General features: G+C 37.9%; 2 protein-coding genes across 3 annotated transcripts in view; both read right to left on the bottom strand.

Annotated features, from left to right (window-relative positions):
• Nucleotides 1–15129, bottom strand: part of mettl16 (methyltransferase 16, N6-methyladenosine) — a 48699-nt gene extending 33570 nt beyond the window's left edge. The window contains exons 1-2 of one of the 2 annotated variants that reach the window (XM_067450627.1): nucleotides 14999–15129; nucleotides 14302–14442 (exon numbers count right to left, since the gene is read on the bottom strand). In XM_067450627.1, the coding sequence (XP_067306728.1) occupies nucleotides 14302–14429 (128 nt within the window). In that variant the 5' untranslated portion in view covers nucleotides 14430–14442; nucleotides 14999–15129. Of the gene's footprint in view, nucleotides 1–14301; nucleotides 14443–14966 lie in introns of both variants that reach the window. The other variant, XM_067450628.1, reaches the window with a different exon arrangement.
• A 454-nt stretch (nucleotides 15130–15583) lies between these two features.
• Nucleotides 15584–25349, bottom strand: part of pafah1b1a (platelet-activating factor acetylhydrolase 1b, regulatory subunit 1a) — a 61216-nt gene continuing 51450 nt past the window's right edge. The window contains exons 7-11 of the mRNA XM_067450626.1: nucleotides 23821–23923; nucleotides 23241–23469; nucleotides 20284–20385; nucleotides 20029–20185; nucleotides 15584–18368 (exon numbers count right to left, since the gene is read on the bottom strand). Coding sequence (XP_067306727.1) covers nucleotides 18295–18368; nucleotides 20029–20185; nucleotides 20284–20385; nucleotides 23241–23469; nucleotides 23821–23923 — 665 coding nt within the window. The 3' untranslated portion in view covers nucleotides 15584–18294. The remainder of the gene's footprint in view (nucleotides 18369–20028; nucleotides 20186–20283; nucleotides 20386–23240; nucleotides 23470–23820; nucleotides 23924–25349) is intronic.

Here is a 25349-nt window from a genome sequence, read left to right as displayed (position 1 = left end):
ATGGCTAATGCTGTCATGTGTCAGAAACTGACACCTTAAACAAGGTTTAAATTTAGGATTAGCCCTGTAGCAGGCAGCGGAGAGGATGAGCGATGTGAAACGCCCCCTCCATGTCCCCACATCTCATTTGTAAGCGAGCTGAGGCTGAACCCCGCAATTTTGCCCAACATTTCAGGAGAGGCGCCACTCCAAGGACAGCCCTCCACTGCATCAATAATGCAACTCACTGTCTGCCAGGCTGCAGAGATTAATGCTACTTTTACTGCAGCTAGAAGCTACTGAAAGATCATACAGTCTTCTTTTCACTGCAGAATAAATATAAAAAGGATAGTTTAGCCCAAAATTTATATTCCGTCATATTTTACTCACCCTCGTGCAATTTTAAACCTCTTTTCTTTTTTTGTTGAACCATTATTAAACAAACAAAATGTTTATCTCCACATAAAATACCATGAATGCATCATAAAAGTGGTCCATTGATCCACTTGGTGAGCATAAGAGACTTCTTTCAAAAGCATCTTACTAACCCCAAACGTTTGGAACAACATGAGAGTTAGTAAAGAATGACAGAATTCATGTCTGGATTTCATATTTCCTTTAAATGCCACACTGTAGTCTGAATTTTTAATGCTCCCTAGTTCCAGGTTTTCCACGAGCCACTGATGGACGTCGCCTCTCTGGTTCATGCCTTCTAATCCCATCTCCCTCTAGATGACATCTGCGCCCCAAATCTTTCCTCTCCTTTCATATCTTTTTCCTCCAGTGGCAGCAGAGGAAAAATGCTGGGGAGAGGATTCCTTGTTGTACCCACATCCCTCTCAGTGAGTTTCAGATTAACCCTATCCTCCAAACTGAGGCATAAGAGACTTAGAAAAGAAATGGAAGGAAGCTTATCTAACCAGCACGACAATGTCTTGAGTCTGGAATGACGAAAAGGAAGAGCTAATGATAATTCATATATAAAAAAGACTTAATATTTTGGCAAAACCCCCATCTTGAGTCTTAAGACTAAGTTGTGGTGCTATCTTCTGAAGTTTAGGTTAAATACCAGATCAGTTCGGTTAAGCAAATCTCTAAGCACACCAGAAGAAAAAGGGAGAGAGGCTATTTGATCTAATATACTACTGTGACTATTCCTGCAAAACTGAGCACATTATGCAAATTTTATTTATGATTTCACCAATTCACCAATATGTGCAAAGAAAAAATCCAAACAGACTGCATCAATAGTATAATACAATGAAATGCATTTGACTTGACTTTTACCTAACATGTTGGATCAGCCACAGATAATAGCTCATGCCTCATTATTTAAAGGTGCACTATGTAGTATTTTTGGAGTAAAATATAAAAAAAACACTAGGCCGGTGTTATACATTTTGTTCAGTTGAGTACCTACAATATCCCAAATGTTTCCAACTATTTGTAAATTGTGAGAAAATTGCTATTTTAACTAAGGACTGGGACGTTTCAGCATAGCATCTGAGGAATTCACCTGTCAATTGCGTCATATCTGCGCTACCCTCGGTTTCGGGTTTTATTTGGCAGGAGCGCTTTACTCTTAGCTGTGTGAACAAGTGAACGCACGGAGTAACGTCATAACATAATTTTAAACACACTTAAATGTATCTAATATGATAAACAGAGCTGCGTTACCTCATAATCATAACCGGAAGAGCAGATCAGTGTAGGCGCCCGGCGACTGTGTCCCATCTAGGGCTAGGCGATATAGCCCAAAAAAATTATCACGATACAATTTTCCATATCAGTCGATATCGATAAATAGCACAATAAATGTAAAATCTTATTTCTTTAAAGTTTAAAGGCATATTTTTGCTCCTGAGTGAAAGATGTAGAAAACAGACAGTTAAGTGAACTGAACTTCGACAAAAACAAACTTCTTTGGTAATTGTTGATTTCGTAAAGTCCTGACAGCAGTGACCGTGGAGATCCACTTTTGCGACACGACTGAAGCGTGATGTTGTGAAGCTTCCCGTAATTTCTGCGTTCAAATCGGTTCAAATGCAGCGCTGCCTTCCCAGAATGCTATGCGCCCGTGTTAAAGTCGTTTGATGTCTCGCCTTCCGGGAGAAGAGCCCGTACGGCCCATACAAGGACCTTCCGCTCTGTAGACGTCAAGCGGACCCATACTCGAAAAAAACTCTCTGAAACTTGTGAGAAACCGGAAGGAGTATTTTTGACACAGAAATACTCCATCAAACGCCCAACATTAGTTTTTGAAACTTTTGTCTATGTTTAGGATGGGAAGTCTTTAACAGTGTAAAAAGCTCTGTATGCATGAAACAGCATTTCACCCCACATTGGGCCCACTGGGATTGGTTACATGTTTGTGACGGTAGGAAATGGGCAGTTTCAAACCATGCTTTTTGGTACACTTCAGTGGTGTTGACTGATGAATTTCCACATGGTTTGACTTAAAGATTATTAAAAACACCACAAAGACAGATAAACAACATTAAAAACTTGATTTTTACAAAGGGGGTCTTTAAATTAAAATTAGAGATTCAAATCGATAGAAGTCAGTAATGTGTTAATATAATGAATGATAATTGATAAATAGCTGATATTAAGATAAAGTATCTTTCAGCTTAACAAATAAAACAATCATTTTAAATGCTACAAGTTTTAAAGGTTTTAATATATCTGTTGACACCTCCTGAATTAAAGATTCAGGCCATGTTAAAAAATAGCTATATTTAAAAATGTCCATTTGAAAAATGCATTTTATTTCACATACTTTAAAATTAGTAAGCAATGTATACTGCATAATGTTCATTAAGCTAGTTCAGCTTTCAAAGCATAATCAGAGAGAAAGAGGGGGAAAAAAATGTTTGTGTGTGTGTGAGCATGTGGTCCAGGACAGGGGTTGACGGTAACCGTGCTGTAAAGTACACCTGCTGCAGATGGCAGGGGGATTTACAATTTTATATAAAAAATAATAAAAACATGCAAATGTGTCAAACTAACACCTGCTGCAGAATTAATTTACATTTAAACAATGTCATTTCCTACTGAGATTGTCAGACACCACATGCATAAACACATGAGCCGTAAACAACTCCAGACATCTGACCGTGTACCGTGTAGATGAAATGCTCCAAACGCTTCCTAAAAGACACTATATGAATGTAATACAGGAATTCTTTATCAATCAATTCCAAGAGATTAAAAAAAGGAAGTGGATGTAAAACAGTACATTTCTTATTTATATAAATGTATATTACTTATTTACTATTAATCATATATGTCATATCATAATCATATACATAATCATATATGTATCTGAACAAAGATACCCCTCTTTTGTTTAAGACCAGTGTGGTCATTTCAAATGTCCTTATTAAACAGTAGTTATAAATATGACCCAGATCTATGCTAACTAAATCCACCTGGATAAATGTGGCCGATGTTGGCTTGAAAGCAATCAATCATGCATAAGTCATGAGGAACAAATCAGGTGTTTATGCACCACTTTACTTAAACAGAGACCACTGGTCCAGAAACCACCACTAATTAGCTGAATATACAGTGCCACTGCAAAAATAACATTCGCAGAGTTCTGAGCTTCTACTCAGAATTTATGAATAATGTTTATAAAAAATAAAAAAAAATACATCTTTCTGTTGTGCAAGCTGCACCCATAAACAAACACGGCACAGAATCAAGACCGATTCACAAAAATATGATTCTTATGATCCGGTTTGTCTTCATGAATCATTTAAAAAGACAGATAAACTCTGACAAACCCTTCACTAATGGAACTCACTAAAATCAGTTAGAATTTAATTTACATCTCAGTCATTTAACTGCAAGTATTGACTCTTAGTAACTTACAATGGTATTAGTATTGTGTGCACTTATGTGCATAAAAATAAAATAAAATAATATATAACATACACAAAAAGTCTATCAGGATGGCCTCCACTCAATTCGTAGACAGCATCACTGGCTTATTTTTATTTATAAGGCAGTGATAGGATTGTTGCCTTTCTCTTTGGTTGAAAACAATACAGGTCCTTCTCAAAAAATTAGCGTGTTGTGATAAAGTTCATTATTTTCCATAATGTAATGATAAAAATTAAACTGTCATATATTTTAGATTCATTGCACACCAACTGAAATATTTCAGTTCTTTTATTGTTTTAATACTGATGATTTTGGCATACAGCTCATGAAAACCCAAAATTCCTGTCTCAAAAAATTAGCATATCATGAAAAGGTTCTCTAAACGAGCTATTAACCTAATCATCTGAATCAACTAATTAACTCTAAACACCTGCAAAAGATTCCTGAGGCTTTTAAAAACTCCCAGCCTGGTTCATTACTCAAAACCGCAATCATGGGTAAGACTGCCGACCCGACGCTGTCCAGAAGGCCAACATTGACACCCTCAAGTGAGAGGGTAAGACACAGAAAGAAATTTCTGAACGAATAGGCTGTTCTCAGAGTGCTGTATCAAGGCACCTCAGCGGGAAGTCTGTGGGAAGGAAAAAGTGTGGCAAAAAACGCTGCACAATGAGAAGAGGCCACCGGACCCTGAGGAAGATTGTGGAGAAGGACCAATTCCAGACCTTGGGGGACCTGTGGAAGCAGTGGACTGAGTCTGGAGTAGAAACATCCAGAGCCACCGTGCACAGGCGTGTGCAGGAAATGGGCTACATTCCTCAGGTCAAGCCACTTTTGAACCAGAAACAGCGGCAGAAGCGTCTGACATGGGCAACAGAGAAGCAGCACTGGACTGTTGCTCAAATTTTTCATGTCATCCAGAAATCAAGGTGCCAGAGTCTGGAGGAAGACTGGGGAGAAGGAAATGCCTAAATGCCTAAAGTCCAGTGTCAAGTACCCACAGTCAGTGATGGTCTGGGGTGCCATGTCAGCTGCTGGGGTTGGTCCACTGTGTTTTATCAAGGGCAGGGTCAATGCAGCTAGCTATCAGGAGATTTTGGAGCACTTCATGCTTCCATCTGCTGAAAAGCTTTATGGAGATGAAGATTTCGTTTTTTCATCACGACCTGGCACCTGCTCACAGTGCCAAAACCACTGGTAAATGGTTTACTGACCATGGTATTACTGTGCTCAATTGGTCTGCCAACTCTCCTGACCTGAACCCCATAGAGAATCTGTGGGATATTGTGAAGAGAAAGTTGAGAGGCACAAGACCCAACACTCTGGATGAGCTTAAGGCCACTATCGATCATAAAATGAATTAAGTCGTTAATGCGTTAAAATAATTTAACGCAATCAATGCAAATAAATTACAGAAGTACGTGAAGCTGCAACATTAAAGTAATTCGCATTACGCAGTCGATCATAGAAGTCATGAATTATATTATAGAATTATATGGACTTATATTTGGTTATTTGGTTTCCTTTTGGAGTCTACAATTATCCTTGAAGCTTGCAGAAAATACAGTTTTGTGTAATGGTTACTTTAGTTATAGCAAAATATGACAAAATTAATGTGTTTAATAAGATAAATGGCGACTGCTTAATTTCATAATAAGCATGCGATTAATCGCACAGAACGTGCGATTTAAATTTTTTTTACTCTATTGACAGTCCTAATATATATATATACACACATACACACACACATACACATATATACACTTACCTAAAGGATTATTAGGAACACCTGTTCAATTTCTCATTAATGCAATTATCTAATCAACCAATCACAAGGCAGTTGCTTCAATGCATTTAGGGGTGTGGTCCTGGTCAAGACAATCTCCTGAACTCCAAACTGAATGTCAGAATAATAGGAAATAAAGGTGATTTAGGCAATTAATTTTGAGCGTGGCATGGTTGTTGGTGACAGACGGGCCGATCGAAGTATTTCACAATCTGCTCAGTTACTGGGATTTTCACGCGCAACCATTTCTAGGGTTTACAAAGAATGGTGTGAAAAGGAAAAAACATCCAGTATGCAGCAGTCCTGTGGGCCAAAATGCCTTGTTGATGCCAGAGACAAGGCATGACAACATGGCAATGAGTTCACTGTACTAAAATGGCCCCCACAGTCACCAGATCTCAACCCAATAGAGCATCTTTGGGATGTGGTGAAACGGGAGCTTTGTGCCGTGGATTTGCATCCCACAAATCTCCATCAACTGCAAGATGCTATCCTATCAATATGGGCCAACATTTCTAAAGAATGCTTTCAGCATCTAGTTGAATCAATGCCACGTAGAATTAAGGCAGTTCTGAAGGTGAAAGGGGGTCAAACACAGTATATATATATACAATAACACAATAACAGCCTACATATATAATATTCAATATAGATGGTATAGACGTCTATTTAGACAGATAACAATAAATACAAAAAAATAAAAAAAACAAAGATCTCATAATGTAATTATGTATTTTGTGCAACCCTAATCAATAAATAATAATAAATAAAATAAAAAGATCTCAAATGGTAATTATGTATTTTGTGCATCCCTAATCATAATAATTCATTTGACAACATATACATACATACATACATACATATATATATATATATATATATATATATATATATATATATATATATATATATATATATATATATATATATATATATATATATATATATATACATACATATATACATACATATATATATATATATATATATATATATATATATATATATATATAGAAAATTTATTAAAGAGGTATTTGTATGCTCTTTATGTGCACTAGCAAATGGACAAAAGACTAGAAGCAGAAACGCTAATAGAGGAGGGAGTTTGTGGTGGACAGGCTGGCCAGCCCTGCTAATTAGACTGCAGAGGCGAATAGCTCCAGGGGCGTTGTTAGAATTTTCAAAACCATCATTAGGAATCAAAGAGTGAAGAAACACGGGGCTCTTTTCAAACCCCATCTTCAAAAACAGCCTCTACGGCCAGACCTGACAGAGCACCTGAGAGAAAAGACAAACAGAAAGATGGACACACTAATGCTATCAGCTGAGCCTCTCCAGGTGCAAACGTCAATACAGTCTGAGGCTGTGAGCACAGGCCTTTACAGACTGGCTTTCTTTTGTTCGTCTGCTCTCTCTGAAGCACAGATCTCTCGTTCTCTGTCACGCTGTAATGACTTCTCCTGCTGAGGAAATGTGACGTGACTAGACAGGATCAGCGCTGTGTGAAGACAGTTCTCTTTGCGATATTATTATAGTCCACAATACAACAACAACAAAAACAGTAACACACACAATACAAAAGTAAAATAGCATAGGAGAGGCACATACCTCTTTTAAACCCAGAAATCCTGACTGAATAATGATGACTGATTTATATTTGTTTTCTCAAGCACATTTCTATTGATTTAAAGTACTTCAGATGCAAAATAAATTATATAGATTATTTTAAATTATATTATATAAAATAAGATATTTTAGTTTATTGCAGCATTGCTGTGGATGTTACATATTTTAAATTAAATAAGTTAATTTAAACATTAAATATGTCTTTAAATAAAATAGTGTAATATCATACACTACTTCAAAGGTGTAGTGTAGTATTTATAAGGATCTATTGACAGAAATGCAATACAATAGACATAACTATGTTTTTAGTGGTGTATAAAGACCTCACATTATAAACCGTTATGTTTTATTACCTTAGAATGAGCCATTTTTATCTACATACACCGCGAGTCCCCTTACAGTAGTCACCATTTTTGCATGTTTCTACAGTAGCACTAAATGTACACGCTGTCACAGGCTGGATAATCCCTTTTTTGTTTGTTCATTGTGATTCAGGTTCAGACTCCCAGGGCTCGCAAAGACCAATGTCCCGGGCTATGTGTTTTCCAGACGGGCTACCAAAACATAAGCCCGTCAGCAGGCCGGTGAATCTTAAATAGTGAAATAACATTAATTTCTTGATCTCCGTTGTGTTTGAAGAGTGTGTGTGTGTGTGTGTGTGTGTGTGTGTGTGTGTGTGTGTGTGTGCGCAGTTCGCGCTTATATCCACCGAATGACAAATCGAAGCTCCCTATTAGCATGCTAAATTTGCTAATATAAGAACTGCCATTAAAAATGTAAAAAGTTCTTGGACAAATAGCCAATCATTCACAATTGTAGTAAATATTATAATAATTCAGTTTTTTGGTCTCATTTGATATCAATAATACATCAGTTTAATATAAGCCACCTAGATCTATATACCGACATTAGTCATTAAAGGGGGGGTGAAACACTCAGTTTCAGTCAGTGTCATGTCAATCTTGAGTACCTATAGAGTAGCATTGCATCCTGCATATCTCCGAAAAGTTTTTATTTTTTTTATAATTATATAAGAAAGATGCGCTGTTCCAAGTATTTCCGGAAAAAGCCGAGCGGGTGGGGGCGTATCGTGTGAGCGGAGCTAAATAATGACGTGTGCGCGCTGCTGCTATTGTGTTGAGTGCGTCGTAAAGCTGTGTCATCCCTAACAGCGGGAAAAAACGTTATTCAAAATAAAAATATGGCTTTTAATCAGATACAGCCATACATCTATGATCCGGAATCAGACCCAGAGGCTGCAGTTGAACAGGAGCAGCAGCAAAAACGACTAGAGCAGGACGTCTCTATGTGGTACAAGTTATACACTAACTATATAATATGCTTAGCGACTTGTTATTTACATATTTATACTTGAATTATATCGTCGTATTTTTGTCTTTGAAGGTGTACATGTGGGAAGTGCAGTTGTGCACGTGTGTGTGTGTGTTTACGCGTGGTTTGTGTAGACAATTGTAACGTTAGTAAGCGGACTGGTTTTGCACGGCAGGCTAAGTTAGTGTTTACATAGAAAGACACGGAATAGTAGCACATTTGAATGAAGAAGCACACTTATTTAGTTCAACATATTTCCCCACTCTTTGTGTATTGTTGTTTGGAGTGCTTTTACAATACACAAACATAAAGTTACACATATAATGGCCAGCTAAACAAATGTACACGCACTACACATCGCATGCTCCATTGATCAATTAACTATACGTGATCATGTTTGGGCTACTTGATGAGCATTGGCAAAAACAAAGACATTTGAGCAGTCTTACTCACAGCCTGCGGTTCTAACGTTAGGACCTTTATCGTTGGGACTGCTCCATCCTTCAGCATTAGGCGATCGGAAAATCCTGTGTCGAGCTGGGCCTTGTTTATGAAACAGTCGGCACCGAAATGCAGCGAACAGACATAAACCTTTGCGCAACTCAGTTGCTGATCTGGAAAAGCAAATTCCATCCACTGTTGCCTTACCGCGGGGTTTTTGGGGAATCTGTGCAGGACTGTCTTGGTCTGGCAACCAAAAACGCACTTTTTTGGTGACATTGTTAATTGTGCACATCACCTGTGCAGCGCATCCTACAAGCCAGCGCTTTGATGGGCGTAGCCTGTTACTTTCTCTCTCTCTCTCTCTCTCTCTCTCTCTCTCTCTCTCTCTCACGCTCTTCCGATAGAATTGTCCGTAAGGCCCATACAAGGAAATTCCGCCCCCATTAACGTCAAGTGGACGCATGATCGCAAAAAACTTGCCGAAACTTATGACTAACCGGAAGTAGTATTTTTGACAAAGAAATGTCCACCTTAACTTTTGAAATTTTGTCCATGTTTAGTATGGGATTCCATGTCTTTAACAGTGTAAAAAGATCAGTATGCATGAAACAGCATTTCACCCCCCCTTTAAAAAACCCTATTGTTCAACCACTAATTTAATCTCATGTTCTTTCTCAGCTGTATGATGCTCAGAAGTCAATGATCAAAGACGACACTCAGAAACAGAGTCCCTGTCACTCCTGCATACACTGCCAGACGTATTTCACATCTCTGTCCCAATTACAAGCTCCATACCAGCCAAATCTCAAACACTTGAGGCGTTCTTCCACACCAAGATGCTTTTGTACCCATTTCCACCTGCCACTCTACCGCTCTGTAGCGCACATCTGCAGTGCTTTCCCACAGATATGGACAGGAAACAGCCCAGTGTCGAAAGGCAGCATCCAAAATTCCTGCTTCCTCTCATGCATGCATAATCAGTGCAGCCTTTCTTTCAGCTGACAAAATGGGTCCAAAACAATAGCTAAAATAACGACAGAGGCTGAGCCTGTAAAAACTTTAGTGTGTGTGATACAGAGCCTCAGGCTTGGATAAGACTGTCGAGACGTTCCAGAGACCTGGGCCGTGGCAGAAAGGGAGAACACCCAAGAGATTTGAGATACTGTCTTCTGGCTCCTCAAGCGCTCAACTCCCAGAGGCTGAGATCTTTGCTCTAGTCAAGACTTCACTGAACCAAACATCGCCTGTTTCTTTAAGGCTGAAACCCTGTAGGCACAGCCGGCAATTTGCATGCGCTACCTCTAAAGCCTTTGGGATGTTACGCTCTGTAGAGAGAGAAGTACACACCTCTTGGCAAGGTCAACAGTAACGGCGCTCAACCAAGTGGGAATGACTCGAAATATGGAGACTTGGCAAAAAACGCACGATGTTCAGCCTCAGACATGACTTTAGGGCGTTTGCTCAAGATGATTCCCATTAGACCAAAAACTAATCTTGCAAGTGAGGCAAAAAAAAAGATAGAGAGAAAAAAAAACACTAAGGCAATTTTCCCGGAGAAGAGTGCTGCTTGTCAAGATCATTTTCTGACAACAGGACAAGCTCCACCCCTCCCCTGGAGGCCTGGATGCGCTGCTGTGTATCGACAGTCACAGCAGGAAACTCATCCAATCATAGCAGCCGCTTCAATGGGACAGGCCTAAAGTACTGCGCCAATGTGATTATTGATTCACAAATAACTCATCTCCTTTTACACAGCCAAACCAGAAGTCCGCTGACTGACTCCTCAGAGATTACATGTATCCTAGCAGACATCAACATACCAGTTTACGAGTATTAAATGTGGTCTCTAATTTATATTTATGAATTTATTAAGAATAGAGTGCCTGTTGTCTAGAGATTGTTTCTGTTTGTGCTGTTATACATCAAATAAAAAAAGATATATTAAAAAAATAGCACCAAAACATAACTCCACTAATAACACCATAACATTGACACACACAATCAATGACAAACAGAATCAGGTATATAAGATCAAAAAGATCCTCTTTCTTCATTGACCTGTTGAGCCAAAGGCTAATGCAAGTAAACATAGTTCATCACGTTTAAATAAGCCTAAAGCAGATGCCAGTCTTAGGTCTCTATTTATAATGTATAATATTCTCCAAAGATTTCTAAAAAAATTATCAGGGTTCCCACAAAAATATTAAGCGGCACAACTGTTTTCAACATTGGTAATAATAACAAATGCAGCAAATCAGCATAATTACAATGATTTCTGAAGGATCATGTGACACTGAAGGCTGGAGTGATGATGCTGAAAATACAGCTTTACCATCCCAGAAATAAATTACATTAAAGTATCGTAAATTGTAATAATATTTCAAAAAGATTCAAATCCAATCACCCCACATTTTCGAATGACAGTGTTTAGTAGTTTGTGTATTATATATAGTCCCTTAATACATGAAATTAAGAGACCACAGCAAAATGAGTATTTACTGTATGTGTTTGAGTAAGGTAAACAATATTCTATAAACTACTGACGACATTTCTTGCCAATTTCAAGTAAAAAAACAAAAACAAACATTTAGATAATTTATTTGCAAAAAATGACAACTGGCCTATATAGTAACAAAAGATGCAATTTTTCAGACCTAAAATAATGTAATTTTTTTTAAACAACAATTTATTAATATTCAAAAGAGCTCAGAAAGCAATATTTGGTGGAATAACCCTAATTTCCAATCCGGTGTCATGTGCTTTCATGTGTCTTGGCATGTTCTCTAATAGTCTTTCACATTGTTGCTGGGTGACTTTACGCCACTCCTGATGCAAAAATTCAAGCTGTGTGAATTTATGGCTTTGTTTGATGACGTGTGACCTTCCAACTTCCTTTTGATCACATTCCAGAGGTTTTCAGTAGGGTTCAGGTCTGGAGATTGTGATGGCCATGACTTGGTCTGGGTCCTTGGTCTTGATCCTTGGTCCTCCATCCACACCTTTAATGGCCTGGCTGTGTGGCATGGAGAATTCTCAAGTGGGGAAAAAATAATTCTTCGAGTTGGGGAACATTGTCAGAGCAGAAAAGAAAAGGGGATGTTTGCTTCCAGGATAACTTTGTACGTAGCTTGAGTCATGCATCCTACACAAAAATGGATCTACCCGATTCCAGCCTTACAGAAGAACCCCCAGATAATCACCAATCCTCCACCAAATTATACAGTGGGTGTGAGAGATTGTGGGTTGTAGGCCTCCCCAGGTCTCTGTCTAACCATTAGAGCACCAGATGTTGATCAAAGCTAAAAACTGGACTCATCAGAAAAGATCTGATTGAGACAATGCTCCATGCCACACAGCCAGGCCAGTCAATGAGTGGATGGAAGACCACCACCCTTGTCATCTCCAGACCTGAACCCCATTGAAAACCTCTGGAATGTGATTAAGAGGAAGATGGCAGATCAAAAAAAGCCGAGCTGCTTGAATTTTTGGTCCAGGGGTGGCATAAAACAGCGGTTCTCAAACTGGGGTGCGCAGACTGACCACCGGGGGTGCACGAGAGAATGTTTGTAATGGCAGAAAATTGTCTCTTTTTTAATTTTTATTTTACGTATCTAACTTGGATAAAATTCACATGTCAGAGTATTATTGATAAATACAAATTTCACATTACAAGCTGTAGTAAATTAGAGTAAATCGTATTTTCATTTCTTTTTTACAAGCACGTCTGCGTCAAAGCCCTGCCCATTTTAGGTTGAAAGAAAAGTGCGTTTTTTCTCACTGAGCAAATTCTCTGCAGTCCGAGCGCGATTCACTGCAAGCTCACTCTCACTCAAGTCAATCATTAACACCATCACCGCTTACAGTACATGTGTTTTATTGAACTAAATACAATCCGCTAAAACTAATACGCAGGTTACTTTTCTGAACAACAGCGCTCTCGAGTCCGTGTTTCTCTCACTGTTTACGTGAATCGCGGCACAGTTCGGCGCACACACACAGAAAATATCGGCAGTTCAATGGGGAACGTGCAGCTCTTAAAGGGGCCACACTATATTCCTACTCGTGGAACATGGACCTCCAGGTATGGTGTCGTAGCTAAACTAAGCATTTCATATTTGGCAGCTGTTTTAGGATTAAAATGTTAAACTACCAATAAAAATAATCAGACAAACTAATAAACCTTTGTTTAATTTATAATGTGATTTAATGTGATAATTAACTATACTGTCAATGTGAGAGGTCAAGAAACATTAATGAATATGTTTTCTTCAGATAAAAAAATATTCTAACTATAAATTTATCGCATGTTTTGTTGAATGCATTAGGAGGGGAAGAGACAGGGCAAAATAAGGAGTGATGGAGATGAGGAGAGAGCAGGAATTGACAAATCATTTACTGTCCACTGACTTAGTTTTAAAGCTATTTCTCATAATTTTTTTGGCTTTCAAATGTCTTAGAATGCTCATATGTAGATCAGAAAATTAAAAAAAAATTATCGGGGAGCATGCCCCCGAACCCCAATAACTCTATGCTGTATATATATTACAACTGAAATGTTGATTTTTTTTCTTATATACAGAGGATATTTGTATTTAGTTATTGCTATTAAAAATCTGATGTTTAACCCAAATAAGGTGGTGTGGGTGCTTGACAGGTATCAAACATTAGAAAGGGTTGCGTGCTACAAAATGTTTGGGATCCACTGGCATAAAGATTGCCAAACACATGACACATGATAGTTGTGATTGGAAACGGGGTTATTCCACAAAATATTGATTTCTTATTGAACTCTTCCTAAGTTTAAACATTAAAAATGAATATAAACTTTTATAAATAAAATATAATTTAAATAAATGTTCAGCAAATAAATTATTTACTTGGAAGAAATTGTCATAAGTTTATAGAATAAAACAAAAATGTGAATTCTGCTTAAAGACGCACACACACACACACAATAACACAGAATAGAAAAAATGCTAATTTTGCAGTGCCAGTGGTTTGAAATTCCCTAAAAAATATTGTCTGAAAATTACTATAATTTGTAGCTAATAGTCAAACCTAAATACCGTAAATAAATACAAAATCTGTAACAAGAAGAGGAGCTCATAATCCTCCAGTGGCTTGTGCATTTGAGAAACAGGTCATTCTCTCACAATACTAGTACAGAACACATTTATGACTTGCGTCATAATTCCACTAGCAAATCATATGACACATTAAAAATACAAAAACACAACATTACTTACGTCACTCTGCCGGTCAGTGTGGTCTGCACGTGCTTCTGGAATTCAGGATATTTAGAGGCCAGATAGACAAAGTCTGGAGGTTTATCCTTATAACGGTTTCGAGGATGCATGGATTTATTCAGGGCCATTCTTTCTGCGGCACTGCAAAGACAGATTGCACGTCACCACGAACAGAAATCAAAAAGAGTTATCAGACTAACAGAATTAAAGAGATTAATTCCATTCCAGTTTTCCATTCACTTTCATTGTATGGATAAAATATGCTTTGAAAGTCAATGGTGACCGAGACTGTCAGCCCCTATTATTCTGCCTTGCATCTCATTCTTGTTACACAGAAGAAAGAAATTCATGCAACCTTTCAAATAACACGAGGGTGTGTAACGTAAATGACAGAAGTTTCATTTTTGGGTGAACTGTTGCTTTAAGTGTTGTTTTCCATGTGCTTGATTTAAAGTGCGACACATGTGTGCTGTTATTGCAGACCGTGTCTTTTTATAGAGGAATCATATTACTCTTGTCAGTGTGTAATTTAATAAATTATCACAAATCACAAACGTGCTCAGTGGTAATTCTCTTGATTTATGCTAATAGCCAAACAGCTAATATGTTCACCATACAAGACACTACACATGCAACTCTAACGAATAGCACAGGCGACACTCTACCGTTTAAATATATAGAAAGAATAGATGAATACCGATGGATGGAAAACTTCAGCAGTTTCTCAGTTCAGCACACTCGGCTGTCACTGGCAGTGGCAAATCACGTTGTACCAACGTTCAAGTGTTTATTCCCGGGTTCCGCTTCAGTCACAACTTTGCGTCGGCGCACACATATGGCGTCATTGGATCGGTTTATTCTAACAATATAAAAATCATTTTTGTATTATGACTATTATGTAATTGTATGTGTTATGTTTATCTAGTGTATATGTCTATATGTGCCAGGCCATTCAATTTTTGTATTATATTTTGTAACATAAAATGGCTGTTTTCTTATTTTGCACCAGTAGTTATTCTTTTATATTGCATCAATAAATAACATTAACATTTTCTAAAATATTTAAGGGGAGTAAAACCTTCATATTCTTCATGAAAAAATTTATCATATATAAATTAATAATGTATTTGCAATTAATACAAAAAAAGTTTGCTTGTAGTTATAAATATTTTAAAAAATTATCATTGAATATGGGGAAAATGTATTGAATTGTAACTACTGGAAACTGAGTGTCACATCCCAGTTGACCATTTATACAGCATCACTACCAACAGACACAACATTCAAAATTGTTCTTTAATTATGTTGCAAACAATAACATCCAGATATATTGTTAACAATTGGCTGTGTGAACAGTGATACCATAAAAAGCAAAGAGTCCCATTCAAGCTGTGAAGTCTGAAGCCTCCAGTCTATTCACAAAGTAATAGCTGATGATAGACCTGTGGCTGGAGGATGGACCTACAGACAAGACCTTCACAAGTCTGTCTGTACATAAACCCATCCAGCAGAAGTGTGCAGAAGTGGGATTGCTTGGGACCTGCAAATGGCAAACTTTCTCTCCGGACACATAAAAACAGGACATCATCATTGTCAAACCGAGAAGGACCTTTTAAAGAGGCGTGTCCAATCTTAAGGTCTGAAGGAAAGCCAATCATAAGGGAGTAGCACCTCTCATGGGGATAATAAATTCTAGACAATATTAATACATTTTTAAATTACAAATGATTAGATTCAGCAATATTTTTGTCCAAAATTACCCACGTTTTTGGTTTAGGTTTACAGCCCTAGTGCATATGAATCTCTTTCGGTGCTGCGTAACACAGTGAAGTGACTGAAGAACCCGTCAATCGTCTCCACCAGCATCTAAATCAATAAAATACAGGAGGCATCAACGGTGTTTGCTGGGCACTTCTCCCTTGGGTTGCTCAGTCTGCCACAATCCCATAGCAAAATAAAGTCAACATCTTCCTTCATACAAGCACACAGATCAGCCTCTACAACCACATACTGAGCGGCCCACTGTTAGCATGCCAGCTGACCTATCTGGTAGGGTGTCCAGCGTCATGAACCAATTATGGAGCTATATATGACATCACTTAGACCACTTGAGGTTGGTCGGACATCAAATGTGGCCAGTGGTTCCCCACCAGACAGCTCAATCCTCAGTACGATCACATGCAGCAGTGCTAAGTGGACAAGCACAGATCTCAGACTAGTCACTATCAGATTTTCAGCAGCAGTAGGTACATCCAGTACACACACAACAGGAAATCGCTTGATAATAGCATGGTTAAGCAGTGAATTCTTTATTATATAATTGCATTGGAATGAAAAGGCTAATTAAAATGCATTTTGAAGCCTTACATTGAGTAAACCTTCAATCCGATTGGGACCGAAAATCCAACAATAGCAGGGATGTGCAAGTTAATTGAAAATCTTTTGTCTTCGCACAAAGTCAAAAGGCATATATTTTCCTTAAAAGATATGGAATGGTTTTTCTCCATGTTTGGGACTTTATCAAATCATTTCCCATTGTGTATTTATTTGTACATTTATTACAGATAAAGCAGAGAATGTGCCACTCGTCACACTTAAGTAATGGCTTGAGCACCTGTGGTTATTTTAGGGATATTCAGCTATGGTCCACAGTATGAAGATCCCTTTACAATAGGAGTCACCATCAGGACTCTCCACAGAGAGAACAGGCAGATCATCAGTTTGTAGCTCCACAACATGTTGGTTTATTATAAGATTGAGCTTTCCACAGTATCAAGTGTAGTTTTGTTTTTTTATTTAATGGTTTCATTTTTTTCACCATAAAAATCTTTGCACCCATTCTTTTAGGACAGATTTTGCACATCCCCTGATGAGTGGAAACTTTGAGCTCTTGTCATGCTTTGCACCCCATGTCCAAACTGAGGGTTATGATTTCTCAAGTCTCAGTGTAACTGCCATAGGGGGCAACGAGATCATTAAACAACAAAGGAAGAATCAGGACGTCTTCATCTGAATGCAGTCTTAACAACCTTTGAGGGCCAAATCAAGTGCTTCGTAGAGGCAACGTTTGAGGTGCTTACAAGTTTGAAGTGCTCCTGAGTGACAGACAAATATAGAGGTCAAAATCAAAATCTTTACTAAAGCTATCTCTGATTTGGGTCCAAAAAAAAAAAAAAAAAGCAAAAAAAAAAAAAAAAAAAAACTCTTGCTGCCCACTATGCAGCATGGCTTTTTGGATGCAGGAGTTCTGTACAAATTCACTCCTATAATTAAGCACAATTCTCTCTTACAGTGTAAAGTCTTGTCTCTGGGATTATACTTCTCAGTAGGACATCATGACAAGTGTACAAAGATTTATTCCCAAAGTTTTCCAGACAAAACACATGAAACGTTCTTAGATGCAACCATTAAATGTTATCTAAATCCACAAGAGAATGGTAAGTACACTCCAGAAATGATGCAAAAAAGCTACAGAATAACTCCGATAATGAGCCCCATAACTCTCCTCCTCAGCATTATAGGTTCGTTCTGTAGCCTTTGCCCCTTGAAAGGTCTCCAAGCTAGGCACAAACAGACTAAGACGGTGGACGAAAACAAAACTTAAAAAAAAAAGACAAAAATAAATCAGACACTGTCATTAAATTATCAGTTTAGTGCCCTACATTTAACCCAGTCAGCTTCTACCTTCGGTAGGTCAGGCTGAGTGAAAGATCAGCCTGTGTTAAACCTATGGTACTTCTAGACAACATTATGTAAATTTACAGTATACAGTTTTGGATTCACCATGCAAGAATACTTTTTTTTATTTAATAGCTCGATCTACATCCAGAATAATTTACATAAAAGGACACGCTATTGAACCAGAGTTTGGTGGGTGATAACCGTGGTGTTTGAGTGCATCCAGAAGAGCAGGAGGAAGCTGAAGGGGAAGTGGAATGGGTCCAGGGGGTGGAAGGGAGCATGTAGTTGTTGTGAAGGGTCCTGCGGCTATGATCAGCGACACTCCCACACTTTTACTGTTTGATCTACACTTCCAGTGACGACGTACGGAGCTGACTTGTGGAAATCTGCGAAGAGATCAGAAGCACTGTACTTTAGGAACACACAGACTTAAACTTCATAGTTATATGAAGATTGGTGGGCAATTTTTTTAATGATGACTGATGCAGATACCTTAAGAGATCACACCATTTCATTCAAAAACAACACAAAGCAATAATATTTACATTGATATTTAGAAAAACTAGCTGAATATGAATCAATATTAAACTGGATTCAACAACGTTTGCGAGACAAATAAATTAAACATTTATCCAACTTTAGCAAATATGTATTTGATGAGAATTTTTTTCTCAAACTGTGATTAATCCAAAATGGCAGCATTAGCTTATCCATTGGCATGAGTTTAGGGTGGCGCTATCTGATCATTTGACAAAATGGAAGAGGGAAAAAAATCTTGTATGAAAACAAATTTACCAATTCCACTTGGTGACTTGGGATGGGACGATTATCGGTTTCATGATAAACCACGATAAAAATGTACTGATGGTTTGTATAATCATTTAAATCTTAAATTATCATTAAAACCATGTTTGATTATTGTGATTTTTGGAACTTGCTGTAAATCCTGTCCAGTCAGTATCATTCTGGCCCAGACGGCACGTGTAACATTATTTTTTGAACAAGGCAATGAAAATGATTGGGAGATTTTTAGCCTTCTAAAAGGACCAAATCTAAGTTGTGTCATATTTTGGCTTTTACAAAAGTTCTAAGGGAAACTTAATCGAGGATGGTCATCTTGTCTGCAGAACATGCAAGAAGTCGCTGCAATAGGGGGAAAACACTTCACATGAGTCGTCTAGACCATAACCCACTGTTGTAAAGTGAACGCAAGGCAAGTTAACTTTGTCCTCAATACCATAACTACGTCTGGGGAATAATTGAACACAAAATGTTGTTTTGAAATATTTTATATTACTCACATGAAATCAATGTGACGCTACCATGAAGAAAAGTTTGCAGCAAGTGGCTTTGAGCCAAAGACGAATGAACAAGTTCGAACAAGACTATTAAGTGCATTTAAGGGATGATAAAGTATTTTTATTGTACACTTATTACACTGATAATATTGATAATAGTGATAATTTTGTTCACTATCATATAAATTTTTTATCCCATCCCATCCCTATTGGTGACACTCATGGCTTGGACATGACACACTTCAGCTTTAAAACATACATAAAACAGTTCAAATAGCAGGATTCAGAATCTCAAACAGTGCCAAGAGACCTGAAGCCTTAAAAAGACATTCTCTATTCACACCAAAACCATCGTTTCAAATCAATAGTCTAGAAGACGAGTGTTGTGTACTGAAGTGCTTTTAAAAGGGAGTTTGAAGCTTCACATGAGCCTACAGGGGAGCTGGCTGAATAACATCAAGTATCTCTAGAGAGCTTCAGTGCCTTGATCCACTGAAAGGATCTGGACTCAGGCAGTTGAAAGACTGGAGAGTTCAGCGTCCTCTCTGAATAAGCTGCCAACGGCTGACAGGACTGCCTTTTGTAGAGTTACAAATTCCATCTAACCTGAATTGAATTGAAGAGAAATTGCTCTTTGGGGATGGGCTGTATACTTCTAAAAGGCATCTTTACCCTTCCTTGGTCATCAAAACAACTGATATGCATTTCAAACAAGTGAGAGAAGATTACTGTATATAAGGCCACTTACCCAGAGAGGTTACAAAATGTTCATGGGCACTCAAGGTCTTCATGCAGCGCTTGTTTTTGTAGTCCCAGATCCTCAAAGTCTTGTCATCAGCACAGCTCACAATGAACTTTCCTCCAGGGTGCACAAGAACCCCACGGACCCAGTTATCATGACCAACCTGAAGATGACACCAACCAAAAAGATTTAGATTCTAAAGCATAAAGCTTCTCAAACTGTACCACTCTGCACTGCAGAGACACTAATTTTATGACTCACCAGTGTCATAAGGCACATGCCAATGCTCACATCCCACATCTTGATTGTCTTGTCTCTGGAACCAGACAACAGGAAAGGACCAGGTTTCCCACTTTTCTTAGTCTGGCAAAACAAAACAGGAAAAAGAACATTTGAACAAATTGCAAAATAATTAATTTAACAATTGTTGAAAAGCTAAGTATAGCATGCCCTACATTCAGCAATAGTGGTATAGTATGAATCTCAATATATCAGTGAATTGGATTTTTCGAACAAATGATGTAAAAGATGACAAAAATTATAATAAAATAAAAATATATATTTCCCCCCTCAAATGTATTAAAATCTATTTCAACTGTAGTCAATGTATATGTTTTCAAGTTTAATGCAGTCATCTCATTGAAAACATTAATTGTGCCAGAAAAAAATAAATAAATAAATAAATAAATTAACTTATAGCCTGGCAAACAAAAACAACTTCCCAACACATCATGTGACTGCCTTAACAGATCATGTGAACTGGGGTGCGTTGGAATGTCATAACTGGACTTAAACAGCAGTCTGATCTTGTTGCACAGTATCTGAAGTGCTGTTTGGGTCATTCTGAAATGACTTAGAAAAAAATCTGTCAAAGAACGGTCTTTAAAAAAATCATTGTAATTTTAAAAAAAATTGTTACACTGTTATTGAGAGCCGCACATATTTAAATATATTAACATCTACAAGTCACTCATATCAGCGTGTCTCAATAATTCATTATATACGAAAAAAGACCCAAGGTGTCTTCTACTGTAGCAACTTCTAGTTTTCTTAGTGATATTTGATGGCAATTTATCAGCAAGTTACAATTTTGTTCTCTTCGACTCACTGGATGGTGTTTTATGCGATATGCCAATTTTGCACACACGGTAATTTCACAAGTTTAGATGGATACTGAAACATAGATACTGATGTCTTACACAGAGCATGTGTATAGATTAAAATGCTTGGTTCTTAGAAGGAAGATGCAATAGTGTTAAGTCAAGTCTTTAAACTTGAGTTGGGTTTGGATAGATATTTAGAAATGACGTTAAGGTTCGGGCCGGGCTTGGTCACGTCGGCGTGATAAGCCATTGAACCTTTTAAATTTAAAACGGTGTATTATTTAAGTAGCCAATGGGCCAGTTTAACTTGATGCAATGGTTTGTTTTGTGATTAATTAAATTTAAGTAGCAATGGCAGTGAGTGCAACTTCGGCGCTGCTGGCAGGACCATTGAGCAGAGGAGGACAGCCTTGAAGCCATCCACAGTTGATGCAATCCTTTTTCTGTATAAAACCTTGATTAGCCTAAACTTTGATGGATAGATTATGTAAACAGATCTCACGTTGCAGTTTAGTAACCATACAGTTTGAGAAAAATGGTAAGAGTGACTTTCATTTCAATAAGCATTTCATTTGTTACATTAATGTTTTGATCTTTTAGCTTGGGCTTTTAGCTTTTTAGTAGACCTTTGTTTATTTATTTAAGTTGGCTATTTGATTGAGTTCTGTGTAACATTTGATGCCTATGTGCACGCAGATGCGTTCATCTGCAAACATTTCAGAATGCCTTCCTAGTTTTAGGTAGCCAAAAACGTGAGTTTTTGTTGTAGGTGGCTATTGTAGATGGCTTTAAAAAAAATTAAAAAATTGTGTACTGTGCTAATTAATTGAGACCTCTTACAGCTCTTACAGGTTGTTGGCCTTGTATGTTTCGTTGCTTCTATTGCTCTCCCCTCTTTTGTAAGTCGCTTTGGATAAAAGCTTCTGCTAAATGATTAAATGTAAATGTAATTGCGTAATAAAAGCGGGCTTTCCACACAAACAAACGTGTCATTAGTATATGAGGGGGAAAAAAGATTGTAAGTGTCAGGCTCAGGTCAGGTTCGGTCACTGCTCTGTTGGACACGGGTCGGGCTCGGACAGAAAAATGCGCCCTGATCCGCACTCTAGTATGTATATAACAGACCTCATATCCTAACACCACTCTAATAAATTGCTGCCCTTTTAATTCCACACCTCAAAATAGAGAACAGATGCCCATTACACATCTTGTGCAGTAAATGAAATGAGGGATATAACAAGAGCAGAGGTGTTCGGGGTGATAATGCATTTAAATCTGTGAAGAATGGACGGTCATTTACATTCAAGGCCTTATCTATTATTTCCCCTCCATAAAATGCAGACTCTGCTCAAGGGGAAGAGTGAACAAACGCACAAAAACAAAATTGCTCTTGATGAGAGGTTGGCATGCTCAGACAAGTGTGTTCAGGCACATTTATACCTTTACACAGAGCTGCCGTAATGACATACAAGTCTGTGTAATTAACATTTATGGCAGTGTTACGGATGTCAAGAGGGTTTTAATTCCACCTGAACAGGTTCAACAAGACCAAATGTTACTTTTTTTAATACTGAGAAGAAAGTTTGCTTTACACAATAGTAATTACTGTAAGGGTTAAAGGCTGTTTTCCACATGCTGTGAGGGCTAATGCTTCATCAGATAAAGATTAAATTGGACACGGTTGATCATAAGACTGGCAAAAAATCCAAATGGTACGTTCTTCACCTAAGGCCATCAACTACTAATCCTACCTATGTCATTTCATGGTCTATTTCAAACCATTGTACATGACAAATTTAAATTGTCAGTTGAAAACCAAAAGGACCAAAATATGTTTACAGTGCAACAGCAAAGAAGAGACCAATATGACAATGAAAAAATTATTTAAACATTGATTACCCATTACCAATAATAATTAAACATATGAAAAGAAATGTCTTTGACTGAACCTAAATAACACAGAAAAACACATTATAAATACTACAGCATTCCTTTTAAATCTGTTAACAATCTGTCATAAAGCATGTAGAATTATGGAACATACTAAATGGCACAAATATTAGCCATCACCAATGCTACAGTATTTCCCCCCCAATTTTCACTTTGTGCTCTCACCTCTGAGCCAGTCGCCTCCAGGATGGTGGGATGAGCGCTTTCAGGGGCCCAAGAAATGCACTCCACCACATGCTCATGTTCGCGAAGCTCCGCCTTGCATTCTTTTGTGGCCACCACCCAAACACGCACCGTCTGGTCATTAGAACTACTGGCGATCAGGGTCCCATCCTGGTTGGGCCGCACCATGCGCACCCACTCTCTGTGGCCAGTGAATGTCTTCACACAGTACCTGTTAAGCGTTTCCAACAAACAGATTTAGCCACAGTTATAAATGTCAATAAGATTCAGATATTAAATAATAGTTGCACGTTCGTCACATCTGTTTGCAAGTCATCTTTGACTATTAAAACTTAAAAAAAATGCTTTGAGAGAAAAGTGATGCTTTGTTACTTGTACAACATTTGCACAGGTGCCTTTTAGCTAAAGTAACTCAATACAGTAATTGAAATGACAGTTTTGTTGGAGAAAGCTACCGTTAACCTTTGTTTTAGCAGCCCAGGACTTTTAAACAATCTGCATGTTAAAAAAATATATAAATAAAAAGATGAAACCTGCATAGAGCATTTGCTAAACGACTTACCCAGTAGCCACCTCCCACATTTTAATGGTTTTATCCCTTGAGGCAGAAACTATGTGATCTCCATTGGGCATAATAGCTACAGATGAAACATTATGGTCATGCCCTGAAAAAAAATAAAAAGGGTCAGTAGAGAATTAAGTATCAAATTTTCCAAACTGTCCTGAAATTGTCATCCAAAGAAGAACCAACCGTGTCTGAGATGGATGCACTGAATTCATTTCTCAATTCAGTGCATAAAATACACATTTCTACCATACAAATCAGACAGTCATGCACATTAGCATATGACAATGTGCGGTTAAGGTTTTAAAACACATTGAACAATTTAATAGAGAATAAGCTGCTGCTAATTTGCCTTGGGCTGCTTTGTTCTCAAAGTGTGCAGGAAAAGAGATGAGCTAATTACACAGGACGCCATTTTTAAGCTCCTGAATAGATGATGAAACTAAGTAGCCAAGAAAAAGCAGTCTTAAATATGGAGGGGAGGGGGGGCACAAAATGTTATCTCGTCTCAAAGAGGATAATTAAACTGCTGTCCAAATCTTCTAATCTTCCGCTAAAGCAGCCGACCCACAAAGCGAGACGGGGGGAGAGAGATGTGGGGGGAGGGGGGGGCCAGAGAGAGAGAGAGAGAGAGAGAGAGAGAGAGAGAGAGAGAGAGAGAGAGAGAGAGAGAGAGAGAGAGAGAGAGAAAGAAAGAAAGAAAGAAAGAAAGAGAGAGCAGAAGGGGGACTTGCAAACAGAAGGTAGGGGGGTTCCTTTGCCACCTCTTCAAAGATATACTGTGCCAGAACAGTCTACCCTAGTCTCAGGGCATCATGCCAGCTTTAGTGACGGGTGTAAATTACAAGCCTTTGGATTTTTGCATATTACAAGCTGGCGCACACGTTATTTGGATTATAACCACTCAGGATTTACACATTTTTTATATGGATTACAAATGACTTGAGGGAAACTCTGAGAACACTTGATTGGTTTTCATCATGAAACATTAAAAGATGTTAACAAACATTTATATATTGTACATGATAAATGATAGGGTACATCCACACTATCTATAGCGGTTAACCAACCAGCTAACCTATTGAATCAACATTGCAAAAGTGCGTTTATGTGTATTTTGATGCACAGCGTTTTTGGCTTATATTGTGAGCTTCTAAAATAGTAAAAAAATATATTTGTGCCTTTTTAGCATGAAAATGTGATTTGCTGTGTGCATTAGTGAGGTTTTGATCATGTTTGAAGTTCATAATTACTGGAATAAAAGTAGCCCCATCCCCCCTTTCTTTTCGTAGCTTTTCACACCGACTGTTTTGTGCTTTTCCAAACCTGTGGTGAGATATGACCCGAGCTAAAATGGGGTGTTTCATGACACTTAAGGTGTTAACCATTCATCTAACTGGGAAAGATGTTGACATAATGAAGCACCCTGTAAAATTATAATTTACTTGTGGTGTGATCTTCCATATAAAAAGCCTGAAGGACTACCTTTCCAAAGAAGCTATTCAAATTTACCAAGCAATTTTAAA

The sequence above is a fragment of the Pseudorasbora parva genome, chromosome 8, assembly GCF_024679245.1.
Source record: "Pseudorasbora parva isolate DD20220531a chromosome 8, ASM2467924v1, whole genome shotgun sequence".
NCBI classification, from domain to species: domain Eukaryota; kingdom Metazoa; phylum Chordata; class Actinopteri; order Cypriniformes; family Gobionidae; genus Pseudorasbora; species Pseudorasbora parva.
Note: the sequence above shows the minus strand (reverse complement) of the source record. Positions and strands in the feature narration are given on the sequence as shown.